The following is a 21,988-nucleotide window of genomic DNA, read 5'->3' as shown; positions in this document are numbered from 1 at the left end:
ACTCAGGAATGTTTAAGGACATTTTAATGATTCTAACCTACACTGCTACTCACAGCACCATCGAAATACAGAGCATACCCGTTTCTGCACCAGTAGTTATCTCTTCACTATTACATACAATTACACAACTTCCAGACAAGCTCACAAGCCAATGACCTACCAAGGAGTAAACTAGTGAAGATCCAAGGAGTGAATAAAAATGCTGGTCTGAATTCCCTTACTTGTGAATAAATGGCTCCCCACTGTGTCTCCAGAGCATGAAAGGAAGGGTTATTTACCTTGGCATTGTGCTCATCTTAAATCCACAAGGCTTGGCCGCTTTGATATGGAATTACTCAAGGTCCTAAATGGCGTTTGTGAAATATATGAAAGCTGCCATATGGTGAATTGAATTCAAGCGTTTGCGTTCCTGATATTTGGAGTTGTGCAAGAGGCGGGATGAAATTGTTTGCTCGAACAGTCAACAGAGGGATTTATGAGGCGTTTGTCTCACTCATGAGGGGTTTTTCAGCTGTGCTTTAATTCATTTCCTGTTTTCTCGATGTAATTAGACTTTAACCTCACTTCACGAGTTTTATATGCCAGTTGATAACTGCTGTAAATGGTAATGGTGGTATGGGTGTAAGGATGGTCTCTGCCCAGCTGTCTGTAATTAGTCAGACTGATAGGAATTATGCCAGAGATCCCGGAATGCCTTGAATAGATGCATGTCTGCAAACTGAGAATGCCGACCTGCGTGACAACACTGTGTGTGTTTGTGAGTGAGTGAGTGAGTGAGTGAGTGAGTGAGTGAGTGAGTGAGTGAGTGAGTGAGTGAGTGAGTGAGTGAGTGAGTGAGTGAGTGAGTGAGTGAGTGAGTGAGTGAGTGAGTGAGTGAGTGAGTGAGTGTTTCTGGGTGGGGATTGGGTTTTGTTCATGTGGGCGTGAGCATGAATTGAGGGTGTGTGTGTTGAGGGGGTAAATTGTGCGACTATTTTTATTTATTTATTTTTTAAGTTAAGATTAGCTTGAGGATTTGGGTTTATGCTTAGGAATGTTTTAATTTGTATAATATATGGACAAAAGTATTGGGACACTCGTAGTGTCATGTAAAATCAAAGGTCAGGATGTTGGATGATTACCACCCCAACTCATCCCAAAAGTATTGGATGGAGCACCAACCATCATTCCAGAGAACACTGTTCTTCCACTGCTCCACAGCTCAGTGCTGGGGGGCCTTTTACCCTTCTAGCCCTCATCTGGTATTAGACAGGGTGCCAGTAGGTTGATACCTACATCAGAGCCCATAGGTTTAAGTTGATGCCACTAAATTCTGACCTTAATGTGTGTCTGTGTGCTAGGGCTGTCATAGAAAACCAGTATACAGTACTTCATCATTATTCTTCTTTTTCTTGTTGTTATTATACAATGTGTACAGATAGCAAAAGTAATAAGTCTCCATTCCCAAAATAAATAAAAAGCAAATAAATAAAGAGAGAGAACTTTTATGAACTTTATGTTTTGTATCTAGTGTATGGTTGTTTTCGTTGTGGGCTAGTCTGCTGATAATTGTATCCGTTAATCGTTTGGTTTACAAAACTCTCCAAGCCCAAATTAAGCACATGTCCATGCTTTAGTAACATCAATGTTCATACCGTAGTATGCCTAAAACCAGTACACCACTGCAACCCTATTGTTTGCCTCAACAGAAATCAAGATTCGCATGACCAGGCTCTGTAAGGCTCCCAGTCTTCATCTGCCCTGTGCCCACTGCAGCCTCAGCTTTCTGTTCTTGGCTGGCAGAAGTGGAACCTGACATGGCTTTTTGCAGTTATAGCACATTTAGCCGTTTTAGCCCGTCTGCCTCAAGATTGGTTGAATGTATGCGATGCTGTTTCTCTTCCCACAGTTGTAGAGAGTGGTACTGTAATGAGTTTCTGTAGCCTTTCTGTTCGCTTGAATCGGGCCGTTCTCTGTCGACCTCTCTCATCAACAAGGTGTTTCCATCCGCAGAGCTGCCGCTCACAGGATGCTTTTTCTTTATTGCACCATTCTAACTAAACTCTAAAGTCCCAGCAGATCAGCAGCAGTTTAAGAAATATTCAAGTCAGCATGACTGGCACCAGCAATTATGCTACGTTCCTAATAACGGACATTGCCTTTGTTCTTTATTCTGATGGTTGATCCAAACGTTACATGAAGCTGCTGGTTCTTATCTGCAATCTGCTTTGCATTTTATTCGTTGCGCTGCTGCTACACCATTGGCTGATAAGATTAGATAATTTATCTATCTTATTTTATGTTTTTTTTTCCTAATAAGGTGTTGGTATAAGAGAGTATAAGTGCACGTTAAGTGCAGATGATGAAAATGAAATGAAGGGCAAGATGGTGTTAATCTAGGTATTGCTTGAAGAATTGAGTCTTCAGACCCCAGCTGGAACTTGTTGTAGACTGACATACTTGCCCACTGGTTTGAGTCTCGTTCTGAACAATGTCTTGTGTATAAAGGCAGTTTTTGTTTCGTTTTCCTTTAAACTCTGCTGTAAGGAAAGCTAATTAATACCACAGACACCTCAGTGTTTTTAAACTATTAAACGTCTCAGCATTTCCAGAAAGCTCTTTCTGGATGTGCTTGTAAACAACGCTGTTAGTCTCTGACCTGGGAAACCCCCCTGCCTAGAGGACTTCAAAACATTAACTCTGTCGCTCTTCCACCCCACCTCCCCCCCACGCGTGACCCTGACCCTGGCAGCTTATTTCCATGTTTTGGAAATTCTATTACTGCCTTGAGGTGAAGAGACTCGAGTTCAGCCAAGGACTGCTTTACAATGAGCCAGATATTTTCAGTAACCCATGAATCACAGAATAAGATCTTGCAGGCCTTTGACCTCAATTCCTACTGTTCCAATGGTCCGTTTCCAATCAGTGATGAGCCCTATCCTAACCTCTGCTCTGGACGTCATGCAACACAGGCTTACTTAACAACCTTGAACATCTGCAATATAAAATTGGCACATTGATTCAGTTTGTCAGTTTAGATTGTCAAGTAAGCAGACAGACAAATTCTGTTGTATTCTATAAAGGCTTCCAGTGCAACATTGTTAACCTTGTGCTAAAGATTGGGTGTGGATATGTTTTACATGCTGTTTTAAACATGATGGCGTTTTGGAATCAGGTTCACCAGTTCATACTGTATTTCTGAGGGTTGTATAAACATCTGGTGATGTCCACCTCAGTAATCTCAGTGGAAAGTTGTAGGGATACATTCAGTAACCATTAAAACACCCATAATACCTTCCCATACTGTATAGGTTGGATTTTCTTAACATTTTCTTAACATCAACCCCCTGATATATCAATAAGAAAGCTAAGATCTATCTGATAGCCTAACCATTTCCTTGCAGTTAGCTGAGTGTGGTTTCTCAGGCCTGCATTTTGGGCGTATAAAGCATAGAGCTGCTGCAGTGAAGGACGGGGTGCTCCGTGGTTTAGTGGACTGGCTTGCATGTTTAATTTATGGATATTGCACTTTGCGTTGCAGCCATTCACAGCAATAATGTAGAGTACACATGATGATGTCTAAGGGATTGAATGTATTGGTCGTGTAATATATTTGTAGGCCACAGTCAAATCATGGCATGTCAGGTATTTAGTATGTGACCATGGAATATAGTATAGGTGCATTTAAAAGCCATGTCTGATGAGTTTGTGGTTTGTATAGGTACTGGATCCAGAACTAGAGGTGGCGGACCAGGCCTTCCCCCCTTCCTCCACCCAGCCCTCTGCTCTCAAGATCCAGGTATGTTTCCTTTAGCACCTTGCTGTTCTTTTTTTTTTTTACTCTTCTGTATTTTATTTAACACCATATTGTACTGAAAAATGCTGATTTTGATGAGAAATTGATTGTTTTTTACCTTTAATATCTTTTCTCCATTTCATCCACAATGTAAATGGATCAAATCTGCATTGGCTGATACTTGGCATTAAGGTGCTTCATTCGATTTAGATGGCTGAAAACAGGCTCTCAGGATTGGCTAAATGATTAGCTGATGACTAATCGCATGATTTGATGATGTTGGACTGGAAAATCAGCCGATACTCGTACATAGCAGCTCGATGCGATTGCCTTCCATCTCTTGTGGCACACAACAATAATTTCATTTATATGAATGTGGTTCAGTGTTTAGTGAGCCCCCTAGAGGGGAGCTTGGACCCCAATTTGAACTGCCAATTACCCAACCTGTACATAACACACAACCTCCCCCCTCACACCCATCACACGTGATGTCCTCTTTCAACAGTAAGGGCGGACTGGCACATGCCCCCCCCCCCCCCCCCCTTCTGAACATTTATATTGTTTTAATTATTATATTTTCTTTTTATGCGCCATGAATCACAGGTGGTGGTTGTTGCTGCTTACAGATATACTGGCAGTTGCTTCTGATCAGCCCTACATTTAAGCAATTAAACCTGATGCTTCAGTACATCTCTTGCTTTCGCTTGTTTTTTTTTGTTTTTTTTTGTTTTTTTTATGGCGCTTGATCATTGAACGTTCAGCATGTTGCAATCTGTCCTTGTTTGCCTTATTGTCTATATGGGTGGTAAATACTATTTCTGTGCTTTCATCTTAGGACAAAGAGATCCGTGCCGTGTTCTTGTGGCTTTTCGCCCAGCTCTTCCAGGGTTACCGCTGGTGTCTGCATATCATACGCATCCACCCAGAGCCAGTCATCCGCTTTCATAAGGTACCACTATATGTCTGACTCTATATTCACAGTGCTTAAAGAATGCCAGTGATATTGGTAATGAATTTAAACTAATAGGAACCAGGTAAACAGTGCAAATAGGCTTAAGTACTAATTGGTCCCAGATGCTTTTCACATGCTGCATAGTTGAGCATTTTTCAGTGAAGTATTGCTCTAAAGTGAAACCCTCTTCGTACTTGCCTGTTGTGCTCCTCCGTCAGGCTGCATTTTTGGGCCAGCGCGCGCTTTCAGAGGATGACTTCCTGATGAAGGTGCTGGATGGCATGGCATTCGCAGGTTTTGTTTCAGAGAGGGGTCCCCCCTACAGACCCACAGACCTGTTTGATGATGTAAGTTTCTGATTTCAGCCTACAGTTGAAGTAATTGCTAGGGCATGAAAAAATGTGGCATGATCTGATGTGTAGGATCTCTCTCTGTTTTTGCTCCTCTAACACGTTCCTCGCCTTTTGTTTTCTGTAGCTCATTGCTAACGAGGTGGAGCGGGTCCGGCAGGAGCAAGGCGATCCCCACAAAGTGATGGACCACATAAAAGAGCTGGCTGAGCAGCTCTTCAAAAACGTATGTCTTGTTTTCCATATTTGGCTTTATTGTGCCTACTGCATTGTTCCTACAGAGGCCACAGATGTTTAGTGGAATTTAAAATTTTATTTTATTATTTTGAATAATAATTCAATCATGAATTGCACAAGTATAACTAATTCCTCCCAAATAATCCAGGAAGACTTTTAATTCTGCAGTATATTCTGCAAAATTTCATTAGAAAAGTGTCTATCTGTGTTTTTGGGGCAGATGCAGAATGCATTTTTCCCCTCAATTGTCCGGTTGCCGACACAGGTCGAGGGTGGGGCTGGGTGCCACATTAACTTTCGAGGCAAAATGATTGGCTGATGAGTAATCGCATATTTTGAACTGGAAAATCAGCCGATCCTGATGCATAGTTGATCTATACGATAGTCTTCCATCTCTACTGGTCACACAACAATAATTTCATTTATACGAATGTGGTTTAGTGAGCCTCATAGAGGGGAATAATTCTGAGAACCACATGATTACAAATTACAACCACATGACTCCAGTTTTGAAGTCCTCCACCTAGAGAGTTGTTATTTTGCATCTATTCTGTTAGTAATTATTTCAAAGAACTGTATCCAATCTCAATTCTGTCTTGTCCTACTCCAATCTTTCTTCTCGTTCCAGGAGAACCCGTACCCGGCTGTGGCCATGCACAAAGTGCAACGGCCGTCAGACAGCCCTCTGTCTCGGCCTCATGCCTCCCAGACCTCTTTTCCACACATGGATGAAGTGACTGTACAGCTGTTTGTTGACCATGCTGCCGCTAAGCTCAAAACGGCCCCTCCCGTGGTCAAGTCTGAACTGAAGGAGATGGTGCCCTCCGGACCCCCACTGGGTGAGTATGAGCACTTTGTCTTTATCACCACATACAGAGGTTGGTCCCTGACAGAGGGATAGCGCCCTGTGATTAGGGCTGGGTTTACCAGTACTGACACTTTGACTTCAGTACTGATTCCTGAACATTACGCTTTTATACCTGCTTTCTTAGTAATACTTAGTAATAAATATTACAGATTACTTAAAAATTACTGATAAAATGAAATGATTACTTTTTTTGAAAATGACATTACACCTACAAAATCTCAAATCTGTTATTTTGTTAATAGGATTTAATAAGAATAAAATTAAACATATATAAAATGTCAAGTCAAAAAATCAAGTTTAAAAAAAATAATTACATTACAACTGTTGGTCAAAGCTTAAGATAGTGCTGCATCAAATTTCGGAAATGTTAACAATAATATGGAATGCAATTTAGACAGTTACCAGACTAGATGTTAGAATAACCGTGCTCATTTTTGCTGACTGATAAAGCCCACTGCTTGGGATTGTATAACATGGAATATTTAATACTCAGTAGTAGTGAAGTAATTCTGTCTTGTACCTCGAGGCTCAGTCCAAGTTTTGATGAGCTCTCTTCTTGTAAATGTCTTTCCAATAAAGATCTGCTCCATTTTTAATTTCTGTCTTCTCTCTCATTCGCCCCGCAGCTGACATTGTGGACAAGAATGGCAGTGTCCTGGCTAACAGTGCCCGGAGACTAGAAGTGGTCAGGAACTGTATCAATTACATCTTCGATAACAAAATGCTGGAGGCCAAGAAGGTACGCGTTACATTTAGTCATTCATTCTGAATCTTTCTCCACCAGTACTGCCGCCCTCTCAGCTAATGGCCAGACAGTGTTGTATTTCATACTGTTGATAGCTGTGATGGGTGATGTAGCGTCTATGCTGGATCACTGTGCTGTACTATTGCTTTTCTGTCCTAGCAGTATATTTAGTGATAGATATATAGATGTGATAGATAATGAGCATTGTACGCACAAAATCTGTCCAGAATGGCAGCTTTACAAGAGGAGGAATTAGCCTTCCTTACTTTCATTGGAAAGTTGAAAAGAGCAAGGCATGAGCTAGAGGGGTATAGAGCTCATTGAGGAGCTGTGAACTCTGTTCTCTGGAATCATGGTGCTCTATCCCATACTTTTAGGAGAAGTTACGGATGAGGTGGGGTGGTGATCATTCAATATTCTGACCTCACTTATACTCTTGTCGCTGCGTGTAAAAATCCTCACAGCAATGCTCCAGAATCTAGTAGAAAGCCTTCCCTGGACAGTAGAGACAGTTACTCCGAAGAAATAATGAATGAGGTGGTGTCCCAATACTTTTGTCTATATTGTAAATGGGATAATATTGATTTGGTTGTGCATAATTGTTTGTGTGTGTGCGTGTGTATCTACAGTTGATGCCGGCAGTGTTGCGAGCGCTGAAAGGGCGTGCAGCACGTGTGTGTTTAACTCAGGAGCTGAACCAGCATGTGCTGCAGAACAGAGCTGTGCTAGATGATCAGCAGTTCGACTACATCGTCCGCATGATGAACTGCACTCTACAGGTACTGCCAGAGTCTTGCTCAGCTACATTCAATTAGAACTGGTCTTCAGGTGTCTAATCATGCTCTTATATATACATTTATATAAGCAGATCCTTTACTATTAGAACTGTGATGACACTGTGATACTGTGATAACACTCATTTCCCACATTATTTGGTATTGGGGGTAATTCAAGTTGGTGATGGGGATATTAGGTGTGTAACTCCCCTCTGGTAACTTGATTGTTGTGCTTGCGTGCATTTAGGACTGCTCTCACATGGACGAACATGGCATTGCAGCAGCTCTCCTTCCCCTGGTCACCGCCTTCTGCCGGGTATGTTCACCACATTGACCACAACACAAGTGTTTGGATGATGCAACTTCCTAGACAACAGACAGCAGTACAAATTTGCATCTGTAAGGTTGAGTGTGTAGTTTGAGAGAATGTTTCTCATACATCTGTGTCACAAGATTTGCCTGCTGCTGTGTAAAACGGGAGTGTAAATCGTTTCAGTAAAAACAGACAGACAAGCACACATCCTACAGATAAATTGCCCTGCCCACCCTAGTAAACGTAAACCTAATTTAGACCTTGCGTTTATCCCTTTATTACTTTTACTCCTAAATTATGGAGGCTTAGTCTGTTCCCTAAAGTACTTAAACATCTGTTTGTAATATTTTGTTTGTGTGTGTGTGTGTGTGTGTGTGTGTGTGTGTGTGTGTGTGTGTGTGTGTGTGTGTGCTGCAGAAACTTGGTGGCGGAATCACTCAGTTTGCCTACAGCTGTGTACAGGAGCATATGGTGTGGACCAATATGCAGTTTTGGGAAGCCATGTTCTACAGTGACGTGCAGAACCATATACGGGCTCTCTACCTGGAGACGGAGGACACGCCCAGCCCTGTAAGAGCCTCTGTCTACACCTTATCTGCCTGTCGTACAAAAACATAATATCTCTAAAATGGCAATTTCTTAAAAGAAAAAAGAAAAAAAAAACTTTCAGTTGATGGCAATTTAGAAAGATTTAATTACAAGGTATTTTGAAGCATTTATGTTGGTCCGTTCATCATAATGTTTTGGCATGATGTAAAAACAATTGGCAGATTCAAATTCAGATTCAAAGTCAAAAACTTATAATTTTTACATATATTCCTTTTTTAAAATGTGGCCCTTTTTTGCAGTAATAAATTTCAGTCATGCACAGATCTGGTCCTGAAGTGTCATTGTATAGCATAGTTGGGGGATTTCCTGCTCTCCAGGACTAAAGTTGTGCATTCCAGCTGTAAATTAAATTTTAAAAACTACTAAAACCATGAAGGGTTTTGCCATGGTGTGTATAGGCCTGCATTGGAGCCTGTATTTCAATTAGCCTATATTTTATCCCATAAATTATTCCATTTATTAGCGTAATGCTACCGGACTTCGTGCAGTTGTCATTATATTTAGCAGCTTTAGTGTTTTGTCTGCCCCTTTAGTCGTTCCCTGCTTTTATCAAAAGTAATGTTTGCCCCTTTTTGTTAGGATGAGGAGGGCACGAGTGGGCCGGAGCAGGTGAGTGCTTTGGAGCTGGCGTCAGAGCAGACCCGTCTGTGGCCTACGCTAACCAAGGAGAGCCAGCAGGAGCGTGTGCAGAAGGAGGAGAGCACAGTCTTCAGCCAGGCCATTCACTACGCCAACCGCATGAGCTACCTGCTGCTACCGCTCGACACCAGCAAGAACCGCCTGCTCCGCACTACCGGCCTGGCCGAGGTGGAGAGCGTCAGCAACAGCTACGTCACCAACAGGTACGGATGTTCAGATCTTAGAATGCAAGTGTGCTGCCATCCTGAGTCTTTGTTAGTTAGATATGTACGTCCCCTGTTGCTTAGTGTATGAGTGTTTGTGCAGCATTGCAGGCAGCATGGCAGAAAGCTACGACACTGAGAGCGGCTTTGAGGATGCGGAGAGCTCAGACGTGGCCAATTCTGTGGTGCGCTTCATCAACCGTTTCGTTGATAAAGTGTGCAATGAGAGCGGGGTGACCAACGAACACCTGAAGGCCCTTCACACCATGATACCAGGTAGAGACCACTTCCAAAAACACAACCGAGGAACTTAAGATGTTTCACAAAGCACAGTAAGGTTGCATAGCCACATGTATTGACTGAATATACAGTCCCTTATTGGACATAGTAAGAACCGATTCTATTGGTCATGCTATACTGAAGACATTTGGGTTTGAGATCTAAAGATGACTAGGAGATGGCAGAACAGATATCAGCTATTATTTCCTATGTTAACAACATAGTAGTGGTTGGGCTGGGTTAACGATTACAGGCTTGTGAGTTCAATGCCTGTTTCAGTTAATGGGAGTCTTCGTATGGCTGGCCCTGCTTGTGGCTGACCCCAACCTTCTGAAAAAGCTGGGATATAAACCATAATATACAAATAACAAAAATTAATATAATTAAATTTCTCTTTACCCCAAGCATGGTCAACATCTCTGATTTTCAGAGTTCAGCTCTTTAGTTTGGACTGGAGCTGCGAGTCTAATGTAGCAAAAGCTTCTGTCTGAACAATTAGCACCATGAGGTTGGCATGCATAAATCATCGCACAAGACTAAGACTGTATCGAGCTACTTATATTTTATATAGTTTCTGAGTACACTTGGCATATTGTTAGCCAAAGGAAACAAACAGAATTGATCTGCAGTGTGTGTTGGGTAATTGTTGTAACTTGTATTTTCTATTTTGAGGTATTTGACTGGAAGTCCGAGTGTTGTAGTATTCATATATTCACTGTTGCACAAGCCTGCCCGCCCCCGTATTTACATTTTTGCCTTTTGCATTTATTTGCCTTATATTATGTCCAAGTTTCATGATGATTGAACCAATGGAAATGCTTCAGAATTACTTGGAATAAAGGCGTTTTACATTGATAGTAAGTTAAGACAGGGTTTTTTTTTCCCTTCTCCTCTGAAGTTTTTGTTTTGGACACAACAAATGCTGTCCATTGCAGTAGGAGAGAGCAGGGTACATTTTATTTTTTTGTTCTTATTAGGGGAAAAATTACCTATTTCTGCTGATAATGAAAATAAGTTGCCTTACAAAAGTTTCAAACTATGAATGGAAGTCAATTCCAATTAATTTAATCCAAGTAATTTAGAGCATTTCTGGTGGTCTATTCATTTAGAGTTTTTTTTACAGAGTGTATAGACCAGCTACAGGGTTCAAACTATGTAGAAAACTAAAAATAGAAAATGTTGGGTTTTTTTTTTTGGATTGGACAGCAGCAAAATGTTATGACCACATAGATCTCTTCTTGAGGATTGGGCTGTAACAGTTACTTAAAGGCTGATAAAATGATACAAAAATGTATAAACCACATATGCTTTCCACCAAGTTCCAAAAATGTTCTCTATCAAGCTAAACTTAATTAGTGGAATGTGTCGAATGTGCCACTAAGTTAAACTTAAAGTTAAACTAAGGTTTTTGTAACAGCTCTATTTTTCCATATTTAACATTCACACTACCTTTACCTATACTACAAAAAATGTTATAAATGTATATGAAGAGGGTTATAGACTTCTCTCACTGTTTTCATGGAGTGGCTTAGTGGAGTCTGTACTTTAGCCTGGCTAGCTCTCTCTGTGGCTTATTTACATACTTACATACCTTGTTCATAACAGACTGCTCTAGGCCCATGAGAAGATGACCAAAAGCATGTTCAACTTGAAACTTGTTTGTTTAACTCTCTCTCATACTTGGTATTAACAGTAACTGAACCGAACAGCGTCATCCATCATCTGCTGTGTGTCTCTTTCTGTGCAGATATTGTTCAGATGCACATCGAGACGTTGGACGCGGTCCACAGGGAGAGCAAGAGACTGCCTCCCATTCAAAAGGTAACCAACTCATATTTTTACATTGGGCTGGACTCCAAAGACAAGCTAGAACCCCAGGCAGGCCCGCCTATCCCACGCCTACACCCTACCTCACCCCCACCATGCCACGTCAGGTATGTCTGACTGACAGCACACTGAGTGGTGCATGCTGGTCTTTGTAGTCCTTCCCTTCACTCACCTCTGCACCCTGCTGGAAAAAGCAGCACAGTCTAACCTAATATTTGTGGTTTTGAAGATTTTTTTTTTGTCGAGCATCTCCCTTTTTGTAAACTAAAGAAGCACCCATTAGCAAACATATCTTGGCTAATCGACTGCATCTGTAATCAGTGATCAGTCTTGTTCGTTTTGTTATTTTTTTTGGCCTGGCTTCCGTGTGCTGTGATGTCAAGTCTCTGAAAAGCTTTTAACAAAACTGCAGGCGGGTGCAGTAAAGCGTGGCCGAGCCGCCACAAACCTGCACTTCCAACTCACTGGATCCAGCACAACTGCCTCTCATTCATTAATCATTACTGATACAGCATTGCCAAGCTGCCACTGCATTTACCACACACTCCCACCAAATAACACAACCCACAACTTACATCACTCTGAATGCTTGTGAGTGTGTGGACAGGCCCCATCTGATTGAAGCCCCTCTCAGATCTCAGATCATCCTGTAAAGCATTGACAGCAGTTGCACAATACCATCAGTGCTGAGATTTTTATTTGTTTATTTATAAGTGTGGCCACTCTGCTGGCCGTCACACAGCTGCCTGGGTGTCCCGCAGGACCAGTGGCACCAAAAGTGGAGAAAGACGTAGAATATCTGTCTTTTTTTCCCCTGGAGAATGTGAATAGTTCCTAGTGCACTGACTCACCAGTTGTAGGTTTATTTGAAAAGCTCTGAATTCATGTAAGAACAACAAGCAGTTTCTACCTTTCCCAGATAAAATGACTCCCCCTAGCTCTCTGTGTTTCGCTCGTTTATCTTAGAATGTGGGATAGAACATTTTATTTCAAAATCTGTAAACATTTTTACATGGAAAAACCAGCGTTGCTCCTGTTTTGCTTGTTTTTGTTATGTTGTATTTGGTGAGTGGTGCCAAGAAGCTAGCGTATGACGTCAGCAAACACAGAAGAATTGGAGCCTATTAGTGATGAATGCATTGGTTTCCTCCTTTCTGTGGTGTGTGTGTGTGTGTGTGTGTGTGTGTGTGTGTGTGTGTGTGTGTGTGTGTGTGTGTGTGTGTGTGTTGGTCTCATCATACCTCTTTGGAGTGCTTTTTGAGCATGCTAGAGTAATTCAGAAGTGCATATCTGCTCTGACAAGAACGTTGTTTGGTCTCTTTGTGGGCAAGGTTAAAATGTATGGTCCCTCTCTCTCACTCTCTGCAGCCCAAGCTCCTGAGGCCCACCCTGTTGGCAGGAGAGGAGTTTGTGATGGACGGGATGCGAGTCCATCTCCTGTCGGACGGCCGAGAGGAGGCCACAGGTGTGATGGGTGGACCACCCCTGCTACCAGCCGAGGGAGCCGTTTTCCTCACCACATACCGCATCATCTTCAAGGGCACGCCCAACGACCCTTTGGGTACTATATTATTACTCATTCAGCATCTGCTCATGGCTGTCAAGTTCCTATAAAGTCATCTTTACCCAGATTCTTTTCTAAAAATATCTTACATATCTTACATTGCTGCAAATCACAGTTTGTTCGATGAAGAAACAATGAAACCAGCACCAAAACTAATAATTGCTGCAGGTATTTAGTCAAAGGTGTATCTACATCATTCTAAAGTATTACCTAGGGCTGGGCGATATGGTAAAAATACTATGATATTTAAAGAAATTTTCACGACACATGATATTTATCACAATACATGTAAGTACAGACTAAATCCAGTATCAATCAGTAGCGTCAGATTCTTAACTGCTATTCAGAGACTCTCCCGTACTGAACACAGTGATTTTTATTCAGCATCTGCTGCTCTTCGTCTAATTAAACCAGTCTAATTACACAGTATGTAATGAACATGTAATAAAATAATGTAATGAAACCTGCAGCTGATCAGTGCTTATTAAGTACTAACAATATCCTTGATATTCTTATAAATACATATTGTGTATAACAAAATGATCACTACGATAAAATATCGTCATATTGCCCAGCTTTAGTGTAACTGTAAAGTGTTTATTTTTACAAGGTTAGTGCTGCTTCCACCAGATGTTTTATGTGTGTCACCACAGTTAAGTACATTCAGTAAACAATTAGGGAAAGGAAAAAAAAATAGTTTGAGGTTTAGCATGACCGTGCCTGAAAGAGAGGGAATTTGCTGTGTGAGTTAATATCATCTGAGAGGTCTTGATCTCAACTGTTTTCTCTGTTTCTGATGTGTTAGCGTGTAGACGGTCGTGATGTAAGGGGGGTATGAATTATGAGAATGACTCTCGTCTAGCCGAGATGTAGGTCACAGTAATGAGATCAGTGCGTGTGTTTTAGCCACTTTGCAAAACCGAAAAAATGAAATGTGCCTGGCTAAACATCACAAACCACATGCACACAGTCAGCCCCTATCAATGTTAGCTCTGTGTAGGAAGTACATGCTCTCCAATCAGTAGCACACTAATGATTTTGTGTATATACGTGTTTGTGTGTTTAGTCGGAGAACAGGTGGTGACACGTTCCTTTCCCATCGCCTCCCTCACTAAAGAGAAAAAGATCTCAGTTTCTTTGCCCATGGACCAGTTCATCCAGGAAGGCCTTCAGTTACGTTCCTGTACCTTCCAGGTATTGCATTAGCCTCGCTCTTTCTCTCTGTGTGTTTCTCTGCCCGTCTCACCTCTTATTCTATCACTCTCTCTCGCTCTCTTCCTCCCTTGCTCTCATGCTCTCTGCCTGTCTGTCCTGATCTCCCCCCCCCCCAAGTCACTTTGAAGTTTCATTTATCATTAATTGTGAGACGAACAACTTCCAAATTCTAAATATGTCAAAAAGTGAAAAATGGTGATACAAGGTTTTGTGGGGCAACGACGAGATGTATTTAATATTATTATATGTTTTGTTGTAGCCCAAGCCTAAAGTAAGATGTCTACCTGCCTTATTTATTTTTAAATAGATATCATTTTTTAGGATTGTTTTACATACACATGGCAAAATGTATGCAGACATCCAAACATCCATGAGCGCTTTTTGATTCTCTCTCTCTCATTGTCCTCTCTCTTGTTACTGTAGCTGATGAAGATAGCATTTGATGAAGAGGTGGCTTCAGACCTGGCTGAGGTGTTTAGGAAGCACATGCACAAGCTTCGCTACCCACAGCACGTACAGGGCACCTTCGCCTTCACTGTGGGTCAGTCAGCCAAGCTGGTGGTGGAGCACAAGACCAAGGACAAGAACCAGTCTCTAAAGTGAGTGTCCGTCTACTTTACTCTCTGATTCATGCTCGCTCTCTCTCCTTGGTTTTGGTTGGATGCAGCTCTGTTTCTGTTCAGGTAACTGACTGAGTCTTTTTATAAGTTTTGCTCCTGGTGATTCTGCAGCGCTGCTCAGATTCAGCTTATGATCCTGATGCTGTTCCAGGCCTGATGAACTTAATTAGGTGTATGCAAATGAAGAACTTTGAATTGTGTTCTAGTGTGTTGTATTGCTTGTTAGCAAATTGTCTAAATTATTGATTGATATTGAATATTTCTGTTTTTTCTTTAATCTATTAGCATTGACTTGCATTGAAAGCTGAGATTGTGTTTTTTTTTTTCTCTCTCTCCTGTGAAGTTACCATTTTGGACATACAAAATTTTGCGATAAAGTTCTTGGAGACACATTTGTATAATCAGTTTTCCCCCTTGTTTTCTTCCCCAATTTTCATGATTGCCAGTTGCCACTTTCACTGGCTAGAACTCCCCTGTCACATGGTGCCTCCTGCACTAGAACATGCCTAATCATACATGTGAAGCCAGGCAAACTGCATCTTTTTAAACTCCTGCTCATTGTTCATTCAGAGGATGCCAGTGTTTTGACTGATGTTGAGTGATGGGAGAGGGGAGACACTGGGGTGAACACTTAGACAGTTGTGCCACTCCCATGATCAGTCCTTGTTTAAATGTGTTTCTGAATATTACTAGAGAGTTGTTTCCTTAAGAACTGTAGGTGAGTCAGACGTCATCAAAGATTTACAACCATCTGTATGATATGAACATGTATGTGTATTTTTGCTCAACTATGAGCAATAGGCCTTTTTTTCCTCCCCTTCTCACTCCATCAGCCTGTTTCCTGTGTAGAGCATGTGAGTGAGATTGCTTTGTCTGTGTGAGTCCCTTATGTGGCTGGGAAAGAAAGAAAGAGGGAGCGAAGGAAAGAGAGGCGCAACACAAGCCCTGAATTATTTAGCACTGGAAAATGTGACTCACACTTGTACACATTCCCTGCGGCTACACCTAACTGGTGTCACGACAGACACAGACCTGCTCTTCATCCTTTCACTTGGAAACTGTTCTGGTCCCTCCCTAGTTAACCCACTTGACCTGGCTGTTTTCAGATTCTATTAGGTGGAAAAACATGAATGCGGTTACTATCATATGCATCAAAATCTATAAAATACCACACTACAATGAGAGATATCAACTTTGTACCAGATAGGACAATTTATGACATCACAACATGCATAACTGACTCATTAATGAGGACAGATATCCCACATATTCACTTTTAATGAGGCACCCAGTAACTAGGATATTGCATTAGTAATAATTCACTTTATCTTGGAAGAAGGGCAACATTAATACCAGTGATGTGCATCCATTTATCTTTTACTGTAATAACCAATTATGTTCACATAATGATTGTAAATAATTGATCAACTGCTCAGACCCAAAGAGGGGTACATGACAGATTCATACGAAGAAGAAATGCTCAGCTACAGCCCCGTCACACTGCACAAAATGAACTGCCAGTGTTGTAACCATTAACATGGGCAATGGGTAATATATCAGCAACACATGGCTTATTAATTCAACTGCACGTATTTGTGACGTACCTGAGACTTCCTTTTTTGTGTTTTATTTTAAAAAACGCACAAACTATGTTTACTCTCTTGTGTAAACTTTGTTTCACAAGTGGATTTTAGCATCTGTTGTTCGTCCTTCCAAGTTTAAAGTAACAGTTTGTACAGCGGGCTTTAAATCTGATTACCTTAAGGAATGACAGAAGCCAGCTTTGTTTGTTTGTTTTTTTTTTTGTTTTTTAGATGAACATGCTGGGTGAAGTGTTGTGCTGAGAGTTGTAGATGATCTGCTCTGACTAAATGGCCACATAAAAAAGATACCAAAAATAGCAAATTTGAGCTACCATTAGCTGCAGTATGAATGTGCCTTTAATTAAAAAAATATGCATCAACAGCACCTACAAACCTCTAAAACTAGGGGTAGTTTGGGTGTATGTAAAACACTGTCAGACTGTAGGTATGATCCTTTTTGTCCAATTTCTTTCAGAACACTCTCCAAAAACCTGGTGAAGACCGCCAAGCGGACCATTGGGCGGCAGTATGTCACCCGGAAGAAGTACACTCCTCCAACCTGGGAGAACCGGAGTAGCATGCAGTCTGAAATGGACGAGGATGAGATCTCAGGTGCCACACACAGACACATACACATGATCTCATTCAGTCATTTTGTGTTTTTTTTATATATCTAAGTGTACAGTTACATATAAACCTTTACACTCATGCCTACGAATGTAAATTAGAAATGACTAATGACAATCAATTCCGATTGAATGATACAGGGAGGTGTCTATCATTTTTACACCTTCAGTGATAAAACTCCCATCCAGACAGCAATTAAATTAACAGTGGTTGAGTGAGTTTAGAACCCAGATGTTTACATCGTGTGCTACCATGATCACATTAACAACCATTGCATCCCACAGGGATGCAAATCTGGACAGGACTTTAATATTCAGACCACCGAAAAACACAGACATAACTGATTCAAGCAGAAATTACCCCAGGACTCGAATCTGTCTGAATAGGGCTATTGTGTTACTAAAATTAGTTATTAATGCATCATTGCATGAGAATTGCCATTTCTTGCTCCTGAGCAAGTGTCACACTTTGAACAGCCACTAAAGGACAAGCTTTACATATGCATTTCGGGCAAGCTGAGAGATATAGAACCATCACTGAAGTAAAAGAAGGATATGACAGTAGGGCAGTATGGCAGTAGGGATACTAAGGCAGTAGAGTAATATTACAGGATTTTACGCAAATCTGGTCTGCTCTGGTCCCACAGCATTACGCAGTTCTCACAACACTGTCTCTCCCTGCTTCGCCGAGGCCAGCGCAGCAACAATAGAGACAATGTTCTCCCTTCTAATTTAAAAGCTGTTATTTTACGATAAAATGCTACATAATGTAGCTTTAAATTGGACAAGTGAGAATTAGTGTGGTGTAATGATTCCTGTGTCCCCAGCTCTAATGTGAGGATCCACTCATTTGATCAACAATCTCTAACTCAGCCTTTCTCTCTGACCAGTGTCCGAGGAACTGGAGCCGAGCGCGCTCACGCTTTCCTCCACCATTCGCTCATCCGACCGCCAAACCATGAGCAACGTGGTGGAGCGGGCCTGTTGCCGTGACTACCAGCGGCTGGGCCTGGGCACCCTCAGTAACAGCCTGACGCGCTCCAAGAACGAACCCTTCCGCATCTCCACCGTCAACCGCATGTACACAGTCTGCAGGAGGTGAGGTCCCACAAACAACCTTTCCTGAAAATTCCTGTAGGTCATGTACACAGTTCCCACAACAAGTTGTATGATCGTTTGAATAGCTATTGGATTTCACTGGAAATGTGACTTATAGGTTAGGCCATATCTTATTGTTATTATTATGATAAATTACTTTGGTGTGGTAGCTTTCATAAATATATTGATAGTATTGTCAGTGAGGGAGAGCTTGGAAATTATTATTATAATTAAATTATAATTAAATATCATTAAGATATTTTATAAAATCTAGTAGACTGATTCAAGTACAGTTCATTCAGTGCAGCTTTTATTTAAACCTGCTGAGCTTTCCAACCTAAATACAATCTAAAAATATGTGCGTCCAAATAAATATGATTAGTAAAAACAAAAAAAGTGAAACATGGCAAATTTAGTTTTGACCACAAAGTTGGTGAATTACTACCTGTGCAATCAAAATGGAATATATTTCCATGAGATTTATGATGCGTTTCTGATGTTGAGAAAAGCCTTCAAACATTAAACTAATATGAATGTGGGTTTTTCTCAGCGTTTCTTCAGGGAGGCTCAGTTGTAACAGTGTGTTTGTTAAAATTAATCCCACCGTGTGGAGGCTGTACTTTAGCCTGGCTAGCTCTCACTCAGAGCTGTTTACATGATTAAGTGGTGTTAAAGTAGTGTAAGAGTTAATTCTCCAGTACACACAACTCTGTAATCAAAACCAGGGCGAAGCTCAAGAAATACACAGTCATACCAGAATATTACGACCACCCCTGGTTTGGAAAGAACTCTGCCTGGGACGTTTCAGGTGCCATGTGACAGGGTTTCCTAGCAAACACACAAAGTTATCTACTCTCTTAGACCGTTGCTACAATGTTGTCCAAAGGTTGCAGTGTTTGTTTTCTTAACATTATTTGTCACAATGTTGCCACATCCTCATCATTATGTAACACTGCCTCTTTTAGTCACACAACTACCTTTGGACAACTTTTCAAAATCATTCTCCTTTCAATCATGTTCCTTTATCCATGACTATCATATATTTTAGTGCATTTCAACATTGTGACAATGTTGTGGGTGCCAAAGCAATAGGTTATCACAACGTTACAGTGTGCCCTGTGTTAGTTAGCTCTGTGCCCCAGTCTACCCTACTGAACAGTAGACTATATAAAAAAAAATACTTAAATGTGGACTAATTATAGGAAGCCTATATTAGTAACTGTGTGAATCCTCATAGTAACACATGGGGAGTTAGATATCAACTCATGGATATCAACCCTGTTCAAATATTTTATCTTTATCAAATAAATATCTGTTATCATGAAGATGTCTTAAAATATGTTTTTGCATGATGACCCACCTTTTAGTTCACTCTGATGAAATCTAGCATCTTTCATTTGGACGATAAATAAAGTGTTTCTTTTCCCTAGAATGTGTACCATTTGTTTGGTCCTCATTTTCATCTCTTTCCATATTTGTCAGTGTGTTTAACTCCCCCCTGTCGGTCCTGCAGTTACCCGGGCCTGCTGATTGTGCCCCAGAACATTCCGGACTCCACCATCCAGCGCATCTGCCGCTGCTACCGGCAGAACCGCTTCCCTGTGGTGTGCTGGAGGAACTCCCGCACAAAAGCTGTGCTGCTGCGCTCCGCTGGCCTGCACGCCAAGGGAGTGGTTGGCTTCTTCAAGTCCCCCAATGCTCCAACTGCAGGTCAGAACTGCCAGCAGGGCTTTTGCTGTCTCTGTGGATCTTCTGATCAGTGTCTGATTTTAGGCTAACTGATAATATGTATCAAGGTTAATCATGACAGATAGATAGAATAAAGGAAGGAAGTGAAAATGGGTCTTGTCTGACAGTGGAGCGTGTCTCTGGGTGTGTTTCTCAGGTCCGTCCCAGGCTGACTCCACCAGTCTGGAGCAGGAGAAGTACCTGCAGGCCATCATCAGCTCCATGCCCTCCTATAGTGAGGCCAGCGGCAGGAACACCCTCAGCGGCTTCGCATCCACACACATGAGCGCCTCAGGTCAGACATGCGCACACACACACAAACGGGGGAGATCCGTAATGAAATAATTCATAATTAATCCGGTTTAAATTATGATGGTGGGTGGGACTGCCCTCTGACAAGCTAATTCAGTGCAAAGCTACACTATTCATACAATAGCTTGTAGACACCTGTTTCTTCAGAGTTGTTTTTGAAATCAAGAGGTATTGGCTGAAGCGTCAGCACACCATAGAACAACAGCCCAGTTCTGCGTAGCTTTAAAACCCCTTTATCTAGCAGATGGCAATGGTCATTGTGACTGAGGGCATCGGGCATGGTGACATGGCTGCTCCAGAGCATTTTATGTTGGCAGTGCTTTTCAATGGCAGTTAAACAAGCTGTGCATGCGCAATGCCTGTGTCAGTAAGAGCTCTCCGAGGCCTTCAGAAAGAAGGTTGTAGACGCATATGAATGAGTCTGAGAAGGGATTTCAAAGGATCTCTAAACAATTTTAAATCGGCCGCTCCACTGTCCGCCAAATCATTTACAACTGAAGATCATTTAAAACAACTGCCAACATGACCAAAGAGACCTACAGGTAGCTCTCAACTACAGTTGATGTCGAAGCACATGCATTTGATGTTCATGGCAGGTGTGCAAGGAGGAAAACATCAGGGCAAGACGCAAAAACATTTGTCCGAAAGCACATTGTTCCAGAAGCTGTGGTCTTTGGCAGTATTTATTTATTTATATATTTGGTTTGTATTTGGCAGCAGTGGTTTCCTCCTTGAAAACCCAAACACGCTCTTAAAAATAAAGGTGCTACAAAGGTTGTCTGAATAACGCCATAGAACAACCACTGTCTGTTCTTGTACTGTTCATCACACTCCACACACATCTCTTTCACAAACATTATTATTAATGGAATAAGGTCCTTCTATGGTTTTGCTCAAAGAGCCAGTTGACACACCTTTATTTTGAAGAGTGTGCAGCTTGTTTTCTTTACTGTCTGACTGGTTTTTGCCTGTGCTTTAGACTCATCAGACAAACTAAGGCAGCCTAAAATTGGAGCTCTAATGAAGCAAGTTATGGGCACTAAAGAGGATGTACCTGGAACCTTCAGTCGAGGAGGTGAGAAAGCTTGTTAGTCTGTGTCAGTTTAAGAGATGGGTATTCTGTCTGTACTATCCAATCCAGCATTGGATCCAGCCTTTCCCAAAAATTCCTTTCCTGGGGACATATTTCCTGTTCTAATGATCTGAAATCTCCTATGGGGGGGGGGAAAAGGTGTGCAATACCCATCAGATGTTTCTTTCAAGTTCAACCAGGAGAGACGGTTTAGAAGAAGTTAGATGTTGACTGTTTTTCCTAGTGTAGCTGTGCTAGCATAGTAGTTGTAGGCTTTAGGCATATAGTACAGCTTGGATGGTGCTAGTCTTTGTGCTGACAGTAATGGGTCTCTCTGTGTTCTCTGACCCTAGCGCTGGGTCAGAGGGCAAGGGTCATCTCCCTCTCTCAGCCTAAAGTTTCAGGCAAGGCCCGCAGCTCACCCAGAGGTACAGTAGAGCCTGTCCCCCCTGCTCTCCAATCTAACCAATCAGGTCTCTTTAACAGTGATGTCAGCCTGTCGCCTGGCGCCTGCCCAGCATCTGTCCTTTTTTCCAGGGCTAACTTTCTCTTTGATCTGTGGTGTGTGTGTGCGTGTGCGCGTGTATGTGTTTGTTA

At 41.7% G+C, this 21,988-nt stretch overlaps 1 protein-coding gene across 6 annotated transcripts in view; it reads left to right on the top strand.

The window, feature by feature from the left end:
- sbf1 (SET binding factor 1) overlaps nucleotides 1-21,988 on the top strand; it is a 75,377-nt gene that overhangs the window by 41,233 nt on the left and 12,156 nt on the right. For 3 of the 6 annotated variants that reach the window (XM_072673014.1, XM_072673011.1, XM_072673010.1), the window contains 21 exons: nucleotides 3,701-3,778; nucleotides 4,611-4,724; nucleotides 4,946-5,074; nucleotides 5,205-5,303; nucleotides 5,943-6,153; nucleotides 6,809-6,921; nucleotides 7,557-7,706; nucleotides 7,951-8,019; nucleotides 8,434-8,586; nucleotides 9,205-9,467; nucleotides 9,571-9,743; nucleotides 11,494-11,567; nucleotides 12,942-13,134; nucleotides 14,204-14,331; nucleotides 14,776-14,951; nucleotides 17,031-17,167; nucleotides 18,072-18,279; nucleotides 19,793-19,989; nucleotides 20,165-20,302; nucleotides 21,299-21,394; nucleotides 21,745-21,819. In XM_072673014.1, coding sequence (XP_072529115.1) covers nucleotides 3,701-3,778; nucleotides 4,611-4,724; nucleotides 4,946-5,074; nucleotides 5,205-5,303; nucleotides 5,943-6,153; nucleotides 6,809-6,921; nucleotides 7,557-7,706; nucleotides 7,951-8,019; nucleotides 8,434-8,586; nucleotides 9,205-9,467; nucleotides 9,571-9,743; nucleotides 11,494-11,567; nucleotides 12,942-13,134; nucleotides 14,204-14,331; nucleotides 14,776-14,951; nucleotides 17,031-17,167; nucleotides 18,072-18,279; nucleotides 19,793-19,989; nucleotides 20,165-20,302; nucleotides 21,299-21,394; nucleotides 21,745-21,819 — 2,974 coding nt within the window. The remainder of the gene's footprint in view (nucleotides 1-3,700; nucleotides 3,779-4,610; nucleotides 4,725-4,945; nucleotides 5,075-5,204; nucleotides 5,304-5,942; nucleotides 6,154-6,808; nucleotides 6,922-7,556; nucleotides 7,707-7,950; nucleotides 8,020-8,433; nucleotides 8,587-9,204; nucleotides 9,468-9,570; nucleotides 9,744-11,493; nucleotides 11,568-12,941; nucleotides 13,135-14,203; nucleotides 14,332-14,775; nucleotides 14,952-17,030; nucleotides 17,168-18,071; nucleotides 18,280-19,792; nucleotides 19,990-20,164; nucleotides 20,303-21,298; nucleotides 21,395-21,744; nucleotides 21,820-21,988) is intronic. The other 3 variants (XM_072673016.1, XM_072673015.1, XM_072673013.1) reach the window with 2 other exon arrangements.

This window comes from Salminus brasiliensis, chromosome 2 (genome assembly GCF_030463535.1).
Source record: "Salminus brasiliensis chromosome 2, fSalBra1.hap2, whole genome shotgun sequence".
NCBI classification, from domain to species: domain Eukaryota; kingdom Metazoa; phylum Chordata; class Actinopteri; order Characiformes; family Bryconidae; genus Salminus; species Salminus brasiliensis.
This window is presented reverse-complemented; position numbering and strand designations above follow the sequence as displayed.